This window comes from Calliphora vicina, chromosome 5, assembly GCF_958450345.1.
Source record: "Calliphora vicina chromosome 5, idCalVici1.1, whole genome shotgun sequence".
In the NCBI taxonomy this organism is placed as follows: Eukaryota; Metazoa; Arthropoda; class Insecta; order Diptera; family Calliphoridae; genus Calliphora; species Calliphora vicina.
The window spans coordinates 20,839,845-20,854,833 of NC_088784.1; the positions used below are offsets into that span (position 1 = coordinate 20,839,845).

Below are 14,989 nucleotides of genomic sequence, written 5' to 3' on the forward strand. Positions count from 1 at the left end.
TGTTTTATCAAGAATATAAAAATATTTAAAATCGGATGGGAAACAAAAAACTAGCACGTGTTTAAAAATTTTACATGTCGAAGAGACTCTACTTTGAGCCCCTTTAGCGCCGCCCCTAGAACATTTGTATGACCCATTTTAATAACCTAAACTCAAATACTCCTTTTTTAAAGTTTTTTGCGATTTCGATCTTAAAGATGAAGTTTTTTGATTTTTTATTCTTTGCCTCAGAGAGTTATTCAAAACTCCGAACTGTTTGCAAGATATCGAGCCCTTAGCGCCAAATTATCGTAAGCGACATTTTCAAAATTTTTTTTTTATTGCAAAAATTTAAATTTTATGGACCGACTGATGTTTTAGCATTCTCAGAATATCAAAATTGTTAATAACTTCAAAATTATAGGGGGTAAGATGTTATCGTAAGTCAATGTTTACATTTTACAGTAAACGAATTTTATCGTAAGAGACACTAGTGGTATAGAAAAAAAAGAGGGAAATAAATCTATAACTTTTAAATGGTTAGATTGGTTTGAATGAAATTTTACATGCGCAAAGAAGAAGTGTTTCCGAGTTTAAGTTCTGAACGTGGACCTCATTTGCCCACCGGGTATATACATTTTTAAAATTATCCTATTTCTTCGTTTGTGTTCCGATTTCAACAAAATTACACACATAAAATCTTTACACCGAGTGCTAGTCGTAGCTATCAATTGTCTCTTATAGCTTAGAAGATATTCGCATTTGAAAATTAAATTTTCAACATTTTTACCCAACCTACTCCAGATTTTTGATAACAGCGTATCCAAATATTTTCCGATTTTCTCCAGTTTTCCTTCATTGTACTAACAACATACGTATGTGTCAAATAAGAAAAGAACTGTTTAAAAATAATGACTAAGTACAAAGTTATATGCATTTGAATTTAAAAAATTTTGAAAAGCCGATTTTTCGCTAATTTTTTGGGAAAAAATAACTTTTTTTCTTTTTAAGTTATCGCAAAAAAATTATAAAAGGATGTATAAGGAATTTATACTTCCTGAAAGCTATGGTTTCACAAAATATTTTGAATGAAAAAAAAGTTAAAAATTTTTGTTACCGAGGGGACCAGGTCCATTCAAAAAACACCTATTTTTTATGTAAAATTAAAATTTAGGCCAAAAATTCTCAAATCGCATATTCGATATCAAAATATAATAACCGATTTTAGATGGCCCAATATGCCTTTAATTATTTTGTAAAGGATTCCGATAACTCCGACATTGGTATGGCTATTATAGCCAAAAAACTAAAAATTTCCATTTTTAGGATTTTTCAACACTTTTTTGGGAATTGCAGGATTGCTGATAATAAATTTCAAAATTCGTTTTTATTTTTCCATTTTAAATAGAAAATTAATAAATTTCAAAATAATCGAAAAAACCTTCTTCTGTAAAATATGCGTTTTGTCGCTTACGATAATTTGGCGCTAAGGGCTCGATATCAGTCATAGAAAATTATCACTTTTTTGCAAAAATTACACCGAGGCCCCAAATCTTTGGGGGCCAATAAAAAAAAGTGCATGACTTTTGGCAAAACGGGTTTTTTTTGGACTTTTATCACGTACTAGTGTCCGTATATGGTTATATTTCCATGACTTAAAAAATAACACACAGTGAAATATTGCTATATTGATCCCAATTCGTTAACCGATTTTGCTCAAATTTTCAGCATTTAGTTGGTAGAGGACAGATAAAATTGATAGGAAGCATAGAAAATTGAAAAAGTACAAAATAAAGGCCATCCTAATGTATATATACGAATATATATTTATGTACGCGTGTGTTTATTTGTATATATTTTTTTATAGTCCACATTCTATATGAGTTAAAATTTCCTACGGCAAACGACAATGAAGTCATTTATTTACACACTACCATGAAGGCCAGGTCAATTTATTGTTGTATAAAGGTAATTTAATATTGTTACTGCTATCCTTTCTCATATTCTGGTTGTTGTTATTGCAATTTTTGTTGCAGTTTGTTGTCATTGCTGTTAATGTTGCTGCTGCTGCTACATTTGCTGTTGGTGTCGTTGTGTTGCTGCAATAACTGCCACCATAAATTGCGAAATGTACTCAACAATTTTTCACGTTGTTAATAATTTTCTGTACGTAATAAAGCAGCGATTTTTTATGGGCCAGAGCAATTATTGAGATTGAAAGTGTTAAAGAATAGTTGTTAAAGAAAATGTTGAAAAAAAAGTAAAGCTTTATGAGCTTTCAACTCAGAGAAAAAATATAGTTGTTTATGATTATCACAATCATTTCAATATGATTAAAAGTTTGTTGACACAATTATGGTCACTGTATGATTGCGACAACCATAATATGTTGTAGTTACGATTCACATGATTATAGCAATCATATATATGATGGTAGTAATTAAGTATATGTTTGTGGCAATCATTTTTATGATGAAGGAATATATATTATCATGTTGCTCTCAGATTTTAACATATTATGGTTCTCACAATCATATAAATGGTTACAGTGACCATAATATTGTCACAAAAAAAAATGTAATCATGTTGAAATGATTGCGATATTCATGTGCAAATATATATTTTGTCTAGCTGCAGCAATTTATAACAAATTAAAACTATTTCGCCACAAACTCCATTTGTCCTTGCTCATGTGTCTGTCAAATATTCTAAATTGCCTGTATTTAATTACAGTAAGTTAATTATAAAATTTACAGCTTATTTGTTGTAGCTACCAAACTTGACATTTAATGGTTTTCATTTTATATTGCATAGAAAATGACAGGTAATTAAAATTAAACTATATTTTTTATAAAAAAAAAAAATAAAATAAACAAATTTAAAATACTACAAATTTAAATTAAACTAGAAACAAGAATTTTCTTTAATTTTCTATTTTCTATAGTGAAAAGGATTAAAAATAGAAAAAAAAAAACAAAATAAAAACCATCAATTGTCTATAAAAATGTCTGCAATACAGAAAATAACAAAATTTTAGAGTTAAGGAAAGTGCTGCGTACCACTTGACACACTCTAACAAATTTCCCAGCAGCCGAAGGTGGTAGACGCCTTGATTTTGAATGTTTGTCTGCATATTTCCACTTCATCAATGCTTATTCCGCACAATAAATTTTGTGATAAATGTGACTGTAAAAAAACTGAACTGCACATACTTTCTTTCATTTATTGAAAAGTAATGGCAAGAAAACTATTTAAGAAAACTAGAAAATATGAAAGAATAACAGTACAGTACAGAGAAACCAGACGAGGAAACAGTTTTTTTTTTTCCAAAAATCTTTCCCTTTCCATTTTAAAGACCTTTGATTTTCTTTAGAAAATCATTTAAATTTCTTATTTTATTTTATATGTCCTTTTACTTCAATTCCTTATTATTGTTTTTCTCCTCTGTTTTTTTTTTTAAAAAACATTAAGTGAAATTTACTGTTTATGTTGTGTCAACCGCGCTGGACAAGTAGCCATTTAGCCATTTGCCATTTACTGTACTTCTCCATTTCCACTGTATATGGGATGCTTAATTTACTGCCACAGTCTGTCTGCTTTTCATTTCTTATTGCTTCTTGGCATATTGTGCTAGTAGTTGTGTTTTTTCGTCCTTTTTCTTCCTGTTTTTTTTTTTGTATAATATTGTTTCTTCCTTTCCAACCTCATAATTTTAACAAGCATGACTTTTGTTTACATTACATATTAAATGGTTTTTATTTTGTTTATCAATGATTATAAATAAGTATAGAGATGCCGGATGGAAAAAGAAAACATAGTATAACTTATAAAATTTCTAGAAATTCATTATACCCTACACCACCATAGTGGGGAGCACCCACCTTAAAGTATACCGATCGACTTAGAATCACTTTCTGAGTCGATTAAACGATGTCCGTCCGTCCGTCCGTCTGGTCGGCTGGCTGTCCATGTAAACCTTGTGCGCAGAGTACAGGTCGCAATTTTGAAGATATTTCGATGAAATTTGGTACATATTATTTTTTCGGATCAAGGACCAAGCCTATTGAAACTGGCTGAAATCGGTCCATTATTTCACCTAGCCCCCATACAAATGTCCTCCCGAAATTGGACTTTATCGGTCATAAATGTTTAATTTAAACATGTATCTCCACAAATTCCGCTCCAAATAAGTTTTATATACACAAAACTCATGTCACCAAATTTTGTTACGATCGGTCCATAATTAGTCATAGCTCCCATATAGACCCGCTTCCGAAAATCACTTTAACATGCATAAATCGCTTAAAAATGTTGGTATACACACAAAATTCAACATAGTTATCTTTAATATAGACATAAATCACACGACCTAATTTCATGGTGATCGGTCCATAATTGGTCATAGACCCCATATAAGGCCCACTTCCGAAAATCACTCAAAACTTTAAATTATTGAAATTTTAAAAGAAAAATGTTTTTGCTCTTTTACTTAGTGTAGGGTATTATATGGTCGGGCTTGGCCGACCATACTTCCTTACTTGTTTTCTATAGAAATTGTTGTCATAATATCAATAGAAAATTTTCATTATTTTCTTTATAGAAAATTTGTTCAATATTTTCTTTATAGAAAATTTTCATTATTTTGTTTATAGAAAATTTGTTCAATATTTTCTTTATAGAAAATTTGTTCAATATTTTCTTTATAGAAAATTTTCATTATTTTCTTTATAGAAAATTTTCAATAATTTCTTTATAAAAAATTTTCCAAAATTTTTTTATATAGAATATTTTCAATATTTTCTTTATAAAAAATTTGGAATATTTTCTTTATAGAAAATTGTAAATATTTTCTTCATAGAAAATTTCGAAAATGTTCAATATTTTTTTGTATAGAAAATTTGGAATATTTTTTTGTATATTTTTTGGAATATTTTTTGGAATATTTTTTTGTATAGAAAATTTGGAATATTTTCTTTATAGAAAACTTTCAATATTTTTTTTATGGAAAATTTTCAATATATTCTTTATAGAAAATTTGTTCAATATTTTCTTTTTAGAAAATTTTCAACATTTTTTTTGTATAGAATATTTTCAATATTTTCTTTATAGAAAATTTGGAATATTTTCTTTATAGAAAATTTTCAATATTTTCTTTATAGAAAATTATCAATATTTTCTATATAGAAAGTTATCAATATTTTATCTATAGAAAATTATCAATATTTTATCTATAGAAAATTATCAATATTTTATCTAGAAAATTATCAATATTTTATCTATAGAAAATTTTCATTATTTTCTTTATAGAAAATTTTCATTATTTTCTTTATAGAAAATTTTCATTATTTTCTTTATAGAAAATTATCAATATTTTCTATATAGAAAATTATCAATATTTTATCTATAGAAATTTTCATTATTTTCTTTATAGAAAATTTTCATTATTTTCTTTATAGACAATTTTCAATAATTTCTTTATAGAAAATTTAAACATTTTTTTTTATATACAATATTTTCAATATTTTCTTTATAGAAAATTTGGATTATTTTCTTTATAGAAAATTTGGAATATTTTCTTTATAGAAAATTTTCAATATTATCTTTATAGAAAATGTTCAATATTATCTTTATAGAAAATATTCTCAATATTTTCTTTATAGAAATTTTTCAATATTTTCTTTATAGAAAATTTTCAATATTTTCTGTATAGAATATTCTTAATATATTCTTTATAGAAAATTTTTAATATTTTCAGTATTTTCTATTTAGAAAATATTCACAATATTTTCATTATAGAAAAGTTTCAAAATTTTCTGTATAGAAAATTTTCAATATTTTCTTTATTGAAAATTTTCAGTATTTTCTTTACAGAAAATTTTCAAAATTTTCTTTTTTGAAAATTTTCAATATTTTCTTTTTAAAAAATCTTCAATATTTTCTTTATATAAAATTGTCTGAATATTTTGTGGATAGAAAATTTGATTAATATTTTCTCAATACAAAATTTGCTTAATATTTTCTTTATAGAAAATTCGCCCAATATTTTCTTATAGAAAATTTTTAAAATTTTCTTATAGAAATTTTTCAATATTTTTTTTTATAGAAAATTTTTCTATATTTTTTTTATTAAAAATTTGATGAATTTTTTCTTTCTAGAAAATTTTCAATATTTTCTATATAGAAACTATTCTCAATATTTTCTCTATAGAAAATATTCCCAATATTTTCTGTATTTATAATATTCTCAATATTTACTCTTCAATCTTCTCTTCAGAAAATATTCTCAATATTTTCTGAATTGAAAATATCTTCATTATTTTCTATATAGAAACTATTCTCAATATTTTCTATATAGAAAATATTCTCAATATTTACTGTATTGAAAATATTCACAGTATTTTCTCTATAGAAAATATTCTCAATATTTTTTCTATAGAAAATGTTATCGATATACAGAAATTGATTCCGTATAGAAAATATTCTAAATATTTTCAGTAAAATAATTCTTAGTATTTTCCCTATTTATATTCTCAATATTTTTTCTATATAAAATCTACAATAGTTTTCTTTTTCCATACAAAAATTTTTAATATTTTTTTTATCCAAAAGGAAATTGTCAATATTTTCTGTTTTCTACAGAGAATCTACAGTATTTGCTTTTTTCTCTTGAAAATCTTTAATAATTTCTTTTTCTCTAATCAAGCCATTATTGAGGATGCTTTGTTCCAAAGTGAAGCGTATCCTAGAGAGAGCATTCTGCATCGATCGAAACAATTAGTAGTAGGATGGGGCACGGTCTGGACTATTAAGCGGGTGAGGCAAAACTTCCAAAATACTTTTTAACAGATACTGCAACATGTGGGCGAGTTTTGTAATGCTCGCTTCAAACGAATCAGTCGCATTCGGTACATGTTCCCTTTGATGGTCTGGCCAGATTTCAGCAGCTCATAATAGATATGACAATTTTAGTCCCACCAAATACAGAGAATTGCCTTTTCTAGGTAAAATCGTTAATATCTTTCTATAGAAAATCTTTATGTGACTTATAGGAGGCTAAACCATTGGACTGATCCTCTTGAAATTAATTACTGTGTGTTCCACTATACTTTTTATTTTTAAATTTCAGGTGGGCGTGAAATTTCCCATAAAAAGTAAACAATTATTATGGAGTATATGTGAATGTGGTGAATATGGTGAACTATAAATTTACGTTGGTAGCATTGTGAGTTTCTTAGCTGAAAATGGGCGTGGCACTACGCATACCAAGTAAATAGTTATTTTCGAATATCTGAAGAACTATAATTGTGAAAGTCTTCAAACTTTATATGAATCAATTTTGTATCACTGCATGAAGTTCAACCAAAAAATGGGAGGGAGCGGAACGGGTGCTGTGGATCGTCCCATACAAAGTATTTACGAATATCGGAAGATATCCCCCTTACTATTCTACATAGTTTGGCAGAAAATGGACGTTATTGTATTAGTGGGCGTGGCACCTTCCATAAAAAGTAATCTTTAATTTTGAATATCTGAAGAACTATTTGTAATCGTAAAAGTATTTAAACATTGTACAAATCAATATCAAATATTATATGAAACAATTTTGTATCAGTGCATGAATTTTAACGAAAATAATAGATGGATCGGTAAAGGGAGTGAGTCACCTCCTATAGAAACTGTTGCCCATTTTGCCTTTCTATAAAAATTGTTGCCCATTTTCAGCAGAAATTGTTCCCCTTCATCTGGCATCTTTACTAAATAAACATAGCATTTATTGTAAATTCATTTTATGCACTTAACATGTACATGCGATATGCATTGTCGCCTGTCAAACAAACAACGAACCAATTCTATAACTGTATGACTCTACCCAGAATGGCAAACAGACAGACTTAATATTCAATAAGAAATTGTGACCTCTTCGACAGCAGCAAAAAAAGAAGAAATAGCATCAACAACAACGACATTAAGAACTGAACCTTAAAAAGAAAGAAAAACGCGTAAACATCGTATGGCAATGTTTTCATATACTTTATGCTGATGACATTTATATAGAGAAGGCAGCTAGCTACTTCTCGAAAAGGAGGAAGGTGTGCTACACAAAAAAGGGGAAGCAAATTGGTGAAAAGTATCTCAAGAGTTCGCCTATACATGTTGATTGGGTGTATCATCAGAAGTAGTAAAGAAATTATGTCTCGATCCTCTGAATGTGATCAATCAAACCAGCGATCAGCCAGCGATCGTGAGGTAATGTTAGATATAATCAAAATTACTAAACTAGTTAGAGCTAGAGTAGAGAGCTCCAACTGGTTACACAGCTAGACTAGAGAGCTCAAACTTGTTACAGAAGATGAGATGGATTTACAGAGTGAAGTTCGAAATGGTGTTACAATAGAAACTACTTAGCATAGAGCAAAACTAAGTTCCCTTTGGTTGTATTTTATTGCACTTTTTCTATTTACCATTACCCACTCCATTCAACCTCAACACTATTATTCTCTTATTTCAATCCCCCCTGCTTAAATAAAACAATTCACAATCATAATTTTTGTTTTTCTTTTTCTATACCGACTACTACTTTTCGTTTGCATTTTCCAGAAAATAGAAAATAATGAGTTGATATGCTGAAAGAAATGAATATTTTTCTTTCTGTTAAAAAAAAATACAAACAAATAAAGAAAAAAGCTTTAAGAAAACAAACAAAACAAAAAGGACATCACTAGGCGAACCAACTGCTACAACATGTAAAGATAATACTACAATACCATTTCCGAGGAACTAAATTCCTTAGGGAGTCTATCAACAGTTGATAGAAATCCTAAAAAAAAAATAGAAAAGAAATAATACCAAGACAACATTACTGCAGAAGTGGAAAGGGCAGGGTGGTAGTGGTTGGAGTTTATTATTTTTGAATGTAATTGGATTTGTGGCAATAACTGCAATATAGTGCGGGTAGTAAATAATAATATGAAGTACTAGCACTGAGAGGGATATGAAGATGTATGAAAATGACTTGACAACAAAAAAAGATTGTACTCACAAAATATTATTAATAAATAAATGCATTATGTTTGACTGAGAAAAGGAAGGAGAAGGCAAATACTTTGCAGATTTGGCTGACAATTTCCTATAGAAATTGCTGACAATTTCCTATAGAAATTGCTGACAATTTTCTATAGAAATTGCTGACAATTTCCTATAGAAATTGCTGACAATTTCCTATAGAAATTGCTGACAATTTCCTATAGAAATTGCTGACAAATTCCTTTAGAAATTGCTGACAATTTCCTATAGAAATTGCTGACAATTTCCTGTAGAAATTGCTGACAATTTCCTATAGAAATTGTAGACAATTTCCTATAGAAATTGTAGACAATTTCCTATAGAAATTGTAGACAATTTCCTATAGAAATTGTAGACAATTTCCTATAGAAATTGTAGACAATTTCCTATAGAAATTGTAGACAATTTCCTATAGAAATTGTAGACAATTTCCTATAGAAATTGTAGACAATTTCCTATAGAAATTGTATACAATTTCCTATAGAAATTGTAGACAATTTCCTATAGAAATTGTAGACAATTTCCTATAGAAATTGTAGACAATTTCCTATAGAAATTGTAGACAATTTCCTATAGAAATTGTAGACAATTTCCTATAGAAATTGTAGACAATTTCCTATAGAAATTGTAGACAATTTCCTATAGAAATTGTAGACAATTTCCTATAGAAATTGTAGACAATTTCCTTTAGAAATTGTAGACAATTTCCTATAGAAATTGCAGACAATTTCCTATAGAAATTGCTGACAATTTCCTATAGAAATTGTAGACAATTTCCTATAGAAATTGTAGACAATTTCCTATAGAAATTGTAGACAATTTCCTATAGAAATTGTAGACAATTTCCTATAGAAATTGTAGACAATTTCCTATAGAAATTGTAGACAATTTCCTATAGAAATTGTAGACAATTTCCTATAGAAATTGTAGACAATTTCCTATAGAAATTGTAGACAATTTCCTATAGAAATTGTAGACAATTTCCTATAGAAATTGTAGACAATTTCCTATAGAAATTGTAGACAATTTCCTATAGAAATTGTAGACAATTTCCTATAGAAATTGTAGACAATTTCCTATAGAAATTGTAGACAATTTCCTATAGAAATTGTAGACAATTTCCTATAGAAATTGTAGACAATTTCCTATAGAAATTGTAGACAATTTCCTATAGAAATTGTAGACAATTTCCTATAGAAATTGTAGACAATTTCCTATAGAAATTGTAGACAATTTCCTATAGAAATTGTAGACAATTTCCTAGAGAAATTGTAGACAATTTCCTAGAGAAATTGTAGACAATTTGCTATAGAAATTGCAGACAATTTCCTATATAAATTGCTGACAATTTCCTATAGAAATTGATGACAATTTCCTATATAAATTGCTGACAATTTCCTATAGAAATTGATGACAATTTCCTATAGAAATTGCAGACAATTTTCTATAGAAATTGCAGACAATTTTCTATAGAAATTGCAGAAAATTTCCTATAGAAATTGTAGACAGTTTCCTATAGAAATTGTAGACAATTTCCTATAGAAATTGTAGACAATTTCCTATAGAAATTGTAGACAATTTCCTATAGAAATTGTAGACAATTTGCTAGAGAATTTGTGGACAATTTGCTAGAGAATTTGTGGACAATTTCCTATAGAAATTTTTAAGCAATTTCTCAAACAAAAATTTAAGCCATATCTTTAGAAATTGTTGAACATTTTCTTTAGAAATGTTGCCCCTAAATTTATGCCACATTTTTAAATTCCTTTACTTAATATTATTTCGCAAAATCAACCATTAATTTCGTTGTTTTATAGTTTATTTCAACAGAAAATAATTTAATCCTACATTATTGCTTTAAACAAAATCATTTGCTTTTGTTTATTATTTAACAACTGGCGTTGTTGTTATTGTTGCTGTTATTGTTTATAATTCTCTGGGGTTCCATTTGAAATGAAATTAAAATATGAAAATCTCAACAAAACTTCTTGCCACCATTTCCACATTTACAAGCAGCTTGTTTACCTTCCTGCTTGCATAATTTCAAGCGAAAATCCAGGGCTATAAAAATTCAAGTCATTGAAAATGTTGCCAAGACAAAAATAAACCAACAAACAAACAAATAAAGAAAGACACAAAAATTGCCGCGAAATCCTTAAAACACCAGCACAAATGAAAACTTTTTAATAAACATAAAAGTTTCATTTTAAATCTCAGCCAAAGATGAAGAAAATGAAAATTATTTCCAAATAGATTAAATGTAAATAAGTTTTTCTTTTCATTTTCCCGAAGTAATCAGGTGAAAACAATTCTTATCATAGATACAAATATACAACATCAGCAGCAACAACAACCACCACCTCCATTACCATCCCAGTGATAACAAGGAAAATTAAGATTTAAAAGGGAAAGTTTTTAATTTCGTTTTTGCCACTTCTTTTTGTGGCTCTTTGTTTAAATTTAATCAATTGCCAGTGTTTATGTTGATTGGCAGAGAATTCTAATATTTACAAAAGGAAACCTTGATGAGGTTTTTTTGGGTTATTAGAGGATTAGCTATTGATATTAACAAATTTTACTTTTAAAGCTATTTAAATAAAGTCACGTTAGAAAAAGTGCAATAAAATATAAGAAGTTAATTGGAGCTTTAAAAATTAAATAGGTCAACAATTTTTGTAGGAAATTGTCAGCAATTTCTATAGGAAATTGTCAGCAATTTCTATAGGAAATTGTCAGCAATTTCTATAGGAAATTGTCAGCAATTTCTATAGGAAATTGTCAGCAATTTCTATAGGAAATTGTCAGCAATTTCTATAGGAAATTGTCAGCAATTTCTATAGGAAATTGTCAGCAATTTCTATAGGAAATTGTCAGCAATTTCTATAGGAAATTGTCAGCAATTTCTATAGGAAATTGTCAGCAATTTCTATAGGAAATTGTCAGCAATTTCTATAGGAAATTGTCAGCAATTTCTATAGGAAATTGTCAGCAATTTCTATAGGAAATTGTCTACAATTTCTATAGGAAATTGTCTACAGTTTCTTTAGGAAATTGTCTACAATTTCTATAGGAAATTGTCTACAATTTCTATAGGAAATTGTCTACAATTTCTATAGGAAATTGTCTACAATTTCTATAGGAAATTGTCTACAATTTCTATAGGAAATTGTCTACAATTTCTATAGGAAATTGTCTACAATTTCTATAGGAAATTGTCTACAATTTCTATAGGAAATTGTCTACAATTTCTATAGGAAATTGTCTACAATTTCTATAGGAAATTGTCTACAATTTCTATAGGAAATTGTCTACAATTTCTATAGGAAATTGTCTACAATTTCTATAGGAAATTGTCTACAATTTCTATAGGAAATTGTCTACAATTTCTATAGGAAATTGTCTACAATTTCTATAGGAAATTGTCTACAATTTCTATAGGAAATTGTCTACAATTTCTATAGGAAATTGTCTACAATTTCTATAGGAAATTGTCTACAATTTCTATAGGAAATTGTCTACAATTTCTATAGGAAATTGTCTACAATTTCTATAGGAAATTGTCTACAATTTCTATAGGAAATTGTCTACAATTTCTATAGGAAATTGTCTACAATTTCTATAGGAAATTGTCTACAATTTCTATAGGAAATTGTCTACAATTTCTATAGGAAATTGTCTACAATTTCTATAGGAAATTGTCTACAATTTCTATAGGAAATTGTCTACAATTTCTATAGGAAATTGTCTACAATTTCTATAGGAAATTGTCTACAATTTCTATAGGAAATTGTCTACAATTTCTATAGGAAATTGTCAGCAATTTTTATAGGAAATTGTCAGCAATTTTTATAGGAAATTGTCAGCAATTTTTATAGGAAATTGTCAGCAATTTTTATAGGAAATTGTCAGCAATTTTTATAGGAAATTGTCAGCAATTTTTATAGGAAATTGTCAGCAATTTTTACAGGAAATTGTCAGCAAATTTTTATAGGAAATTGTCAGCAATTTTTATAGGAAATTGTCAGCAATTTTTGTAGGAAATTGTCAGCCATTTCGATAGGAAATTGTCAGCATTTTCGATAGGATATTTTCAGAAATTTCTATATGAAATTGTCAGTATTTTCTATAGGAAATTGTCATTAGATTCTATAGGAAATATTCATACAATATTTATTGTTATTAAGACCAAAATTAAACTCAGAGGGCTCGTAGTATTTCTTAAACTAATTGTTTAAATAAAACTAAACAATATAGGCTTTGAAACCCATCGATATTGAATACATAAACCGATTTGAATTCTACTAAACCTGAAAAAGGTTTGTATTAAATATGTTTTAGGCTTTTCTGAATAAACAAAATGCTTTATGTATTCGAAAACCACAACCGGTAGTTCTCTTAGGCCTCAACAAAGATTAATTAACCATATTTCAAAAATAAATCAATAAATACAAACCATAATTAATTATTTCTCACCCAAGCAAACAGCATGTAAAGCCAAAGAAGCAATATGTTTAAAAAAAAACAAAATAAAAACAAAAAAGAAAAGAAAGAAAAAAACGGAAGTTGTTTTAAATAAATTTTGTTTAAATGTGTATCTAAATAAGCATCACAACCAATTAAGACCCCTTAGCAAACTTTAAACTTTTATGGAAATGAAGCTGAAGAAGCTGTAGACGACGCAAACAGCACTAAAAAAACAACATAAATCTATCTATCGGAACACAATCAATTAAAACAAGTTTTGAGGTCATTATTCAGTTATCAACTAAAGAGGCATACAAACTAACGATCCAACAAATTATATAAAAACACACAAATTCCAACATTAAAGTATCAAAAACTAAACAGTTTTCAAACACTAAACACATTTTCATCCCAACCAAAAACTTTAACTTCAAAATGGTAAATATTATTTTAAAAACAAAAAATATTTAAACATTTTACTTACAAATAATAATTGTTTCTCTTTAATTAGAAATTCGTTCTTGTTGCTTTGGCTTTTGTGGCTTGCGCCTATGCTGATGTCTCCGAATTGGGCTACAACTATCCCCAACCAGCTCCCGTTGCTCCCCAAAAATCCTACATTCCTCCAGCACCACCAGCTCCCGTAGAACAACCCCACAACTCTTACATTCCCCCACCACCACCAGCTCCCGTTGAACAACCCCAAAACACCTACATTCCTCCAGCTGCCCCAGCACCCGTAATTGTTGAACAACCCCAAAACACTTACATTCCCCCAGCAGCTGAATCTCATGTAGAATCTCTCGCTGAAGATGGTTACCGTTACAAGACTGTGCGTCGCGTTGTCTACAAGCACCGTGCTTAAGTCAAGAATGAATTTCATGACTTGTTGTTAAAAATAAAATGTTGTTGAAATAAAAAAAGTATTATAAATAAATTTAAAACATAGAAAAACAAATAATTCCATTGTTATTATTAATTGGTTCTTTAATTATCATCTGTTAAGAACCACAATGGTTATCTCTGCTGGACATACAAAGTCTATGTCTAGTCTTGGTTGGAAGGGGACCACTTTTTTGAAAACCTCGAAAGATATTCTTGAATTTGTTCTTGTTTCACATACTTACATACATAGATACATATGTATGTATGTTGGCTTTAGTTTTTCTTATCTCATATTATTATTATTATTTCTAAAGCGGCGATAGTGCACCATCCATGCGGTAAATACTTCAAGGACTTGTCAGACTTGTCCAAGAGCTTCCAATGCATCCCGAAAAAGCTTCGTTTGGATTTTGGCCTGGTCATCGGTCCATATTTCTTTGAGAACTATGTTGGCCAGGCTATCACCGTCAATGGTGTGTGCTATAGGTCGATGGTTACGAACTTCTTTGGGCCTGAATTGGATGATATGGACACCAACAACATGCAGGTTCAACAGGACGGCGTAACATATCACACATCACATATCACATTGGACATT

At 28.4% G+C, this 14,989-nt stretch overlaps 2 protein-coding genes across 2 annotated transcripts in view; both read left to right on the forward strand.

The window, feature by feature from the left end:
* GstS1 (Glutathione S transferase S1) overlaps positions 1–14,989 on the forward strand; it is a 491,998-nt gene that overhangs the window by 124,277 nt on the left and 352,732 nt on the right. The window lies entirely within an intron of this gene.
* LOC135961135 (uncharacterized) lies at positions 8,170–14,467 on the forward strand. Its single transcript, XM_065512632.1, has 2 exons — positions 8,170–8,226; positions 14,018–14,467. The coding sequence occupies exons 1-2, from the start codon at positions 8,170–8,172 to the stop codon at positions 14,369–14,371; spliced, it is 411 nt and encodes a 136-aa protein (XP_065368704.1). The 3' UTR covers positions 14,372–14,467.

Coding starts and splice junctions, on each gene's coding strand:
- LOC135961135 (XM_065512632.1), top strand. CDS start 8,170: ATGTCTCGATCCTCTGAATGTGATCAATCAAACCAGCGATCAGCCAGC. Junction 8,227..14,017: donor GATCAGCCAGCGATCGTGAG/GTAATGTTAGAT, acceptor CTCTTTAATTAG/AAATTCGTTCTTGTTGCTTT.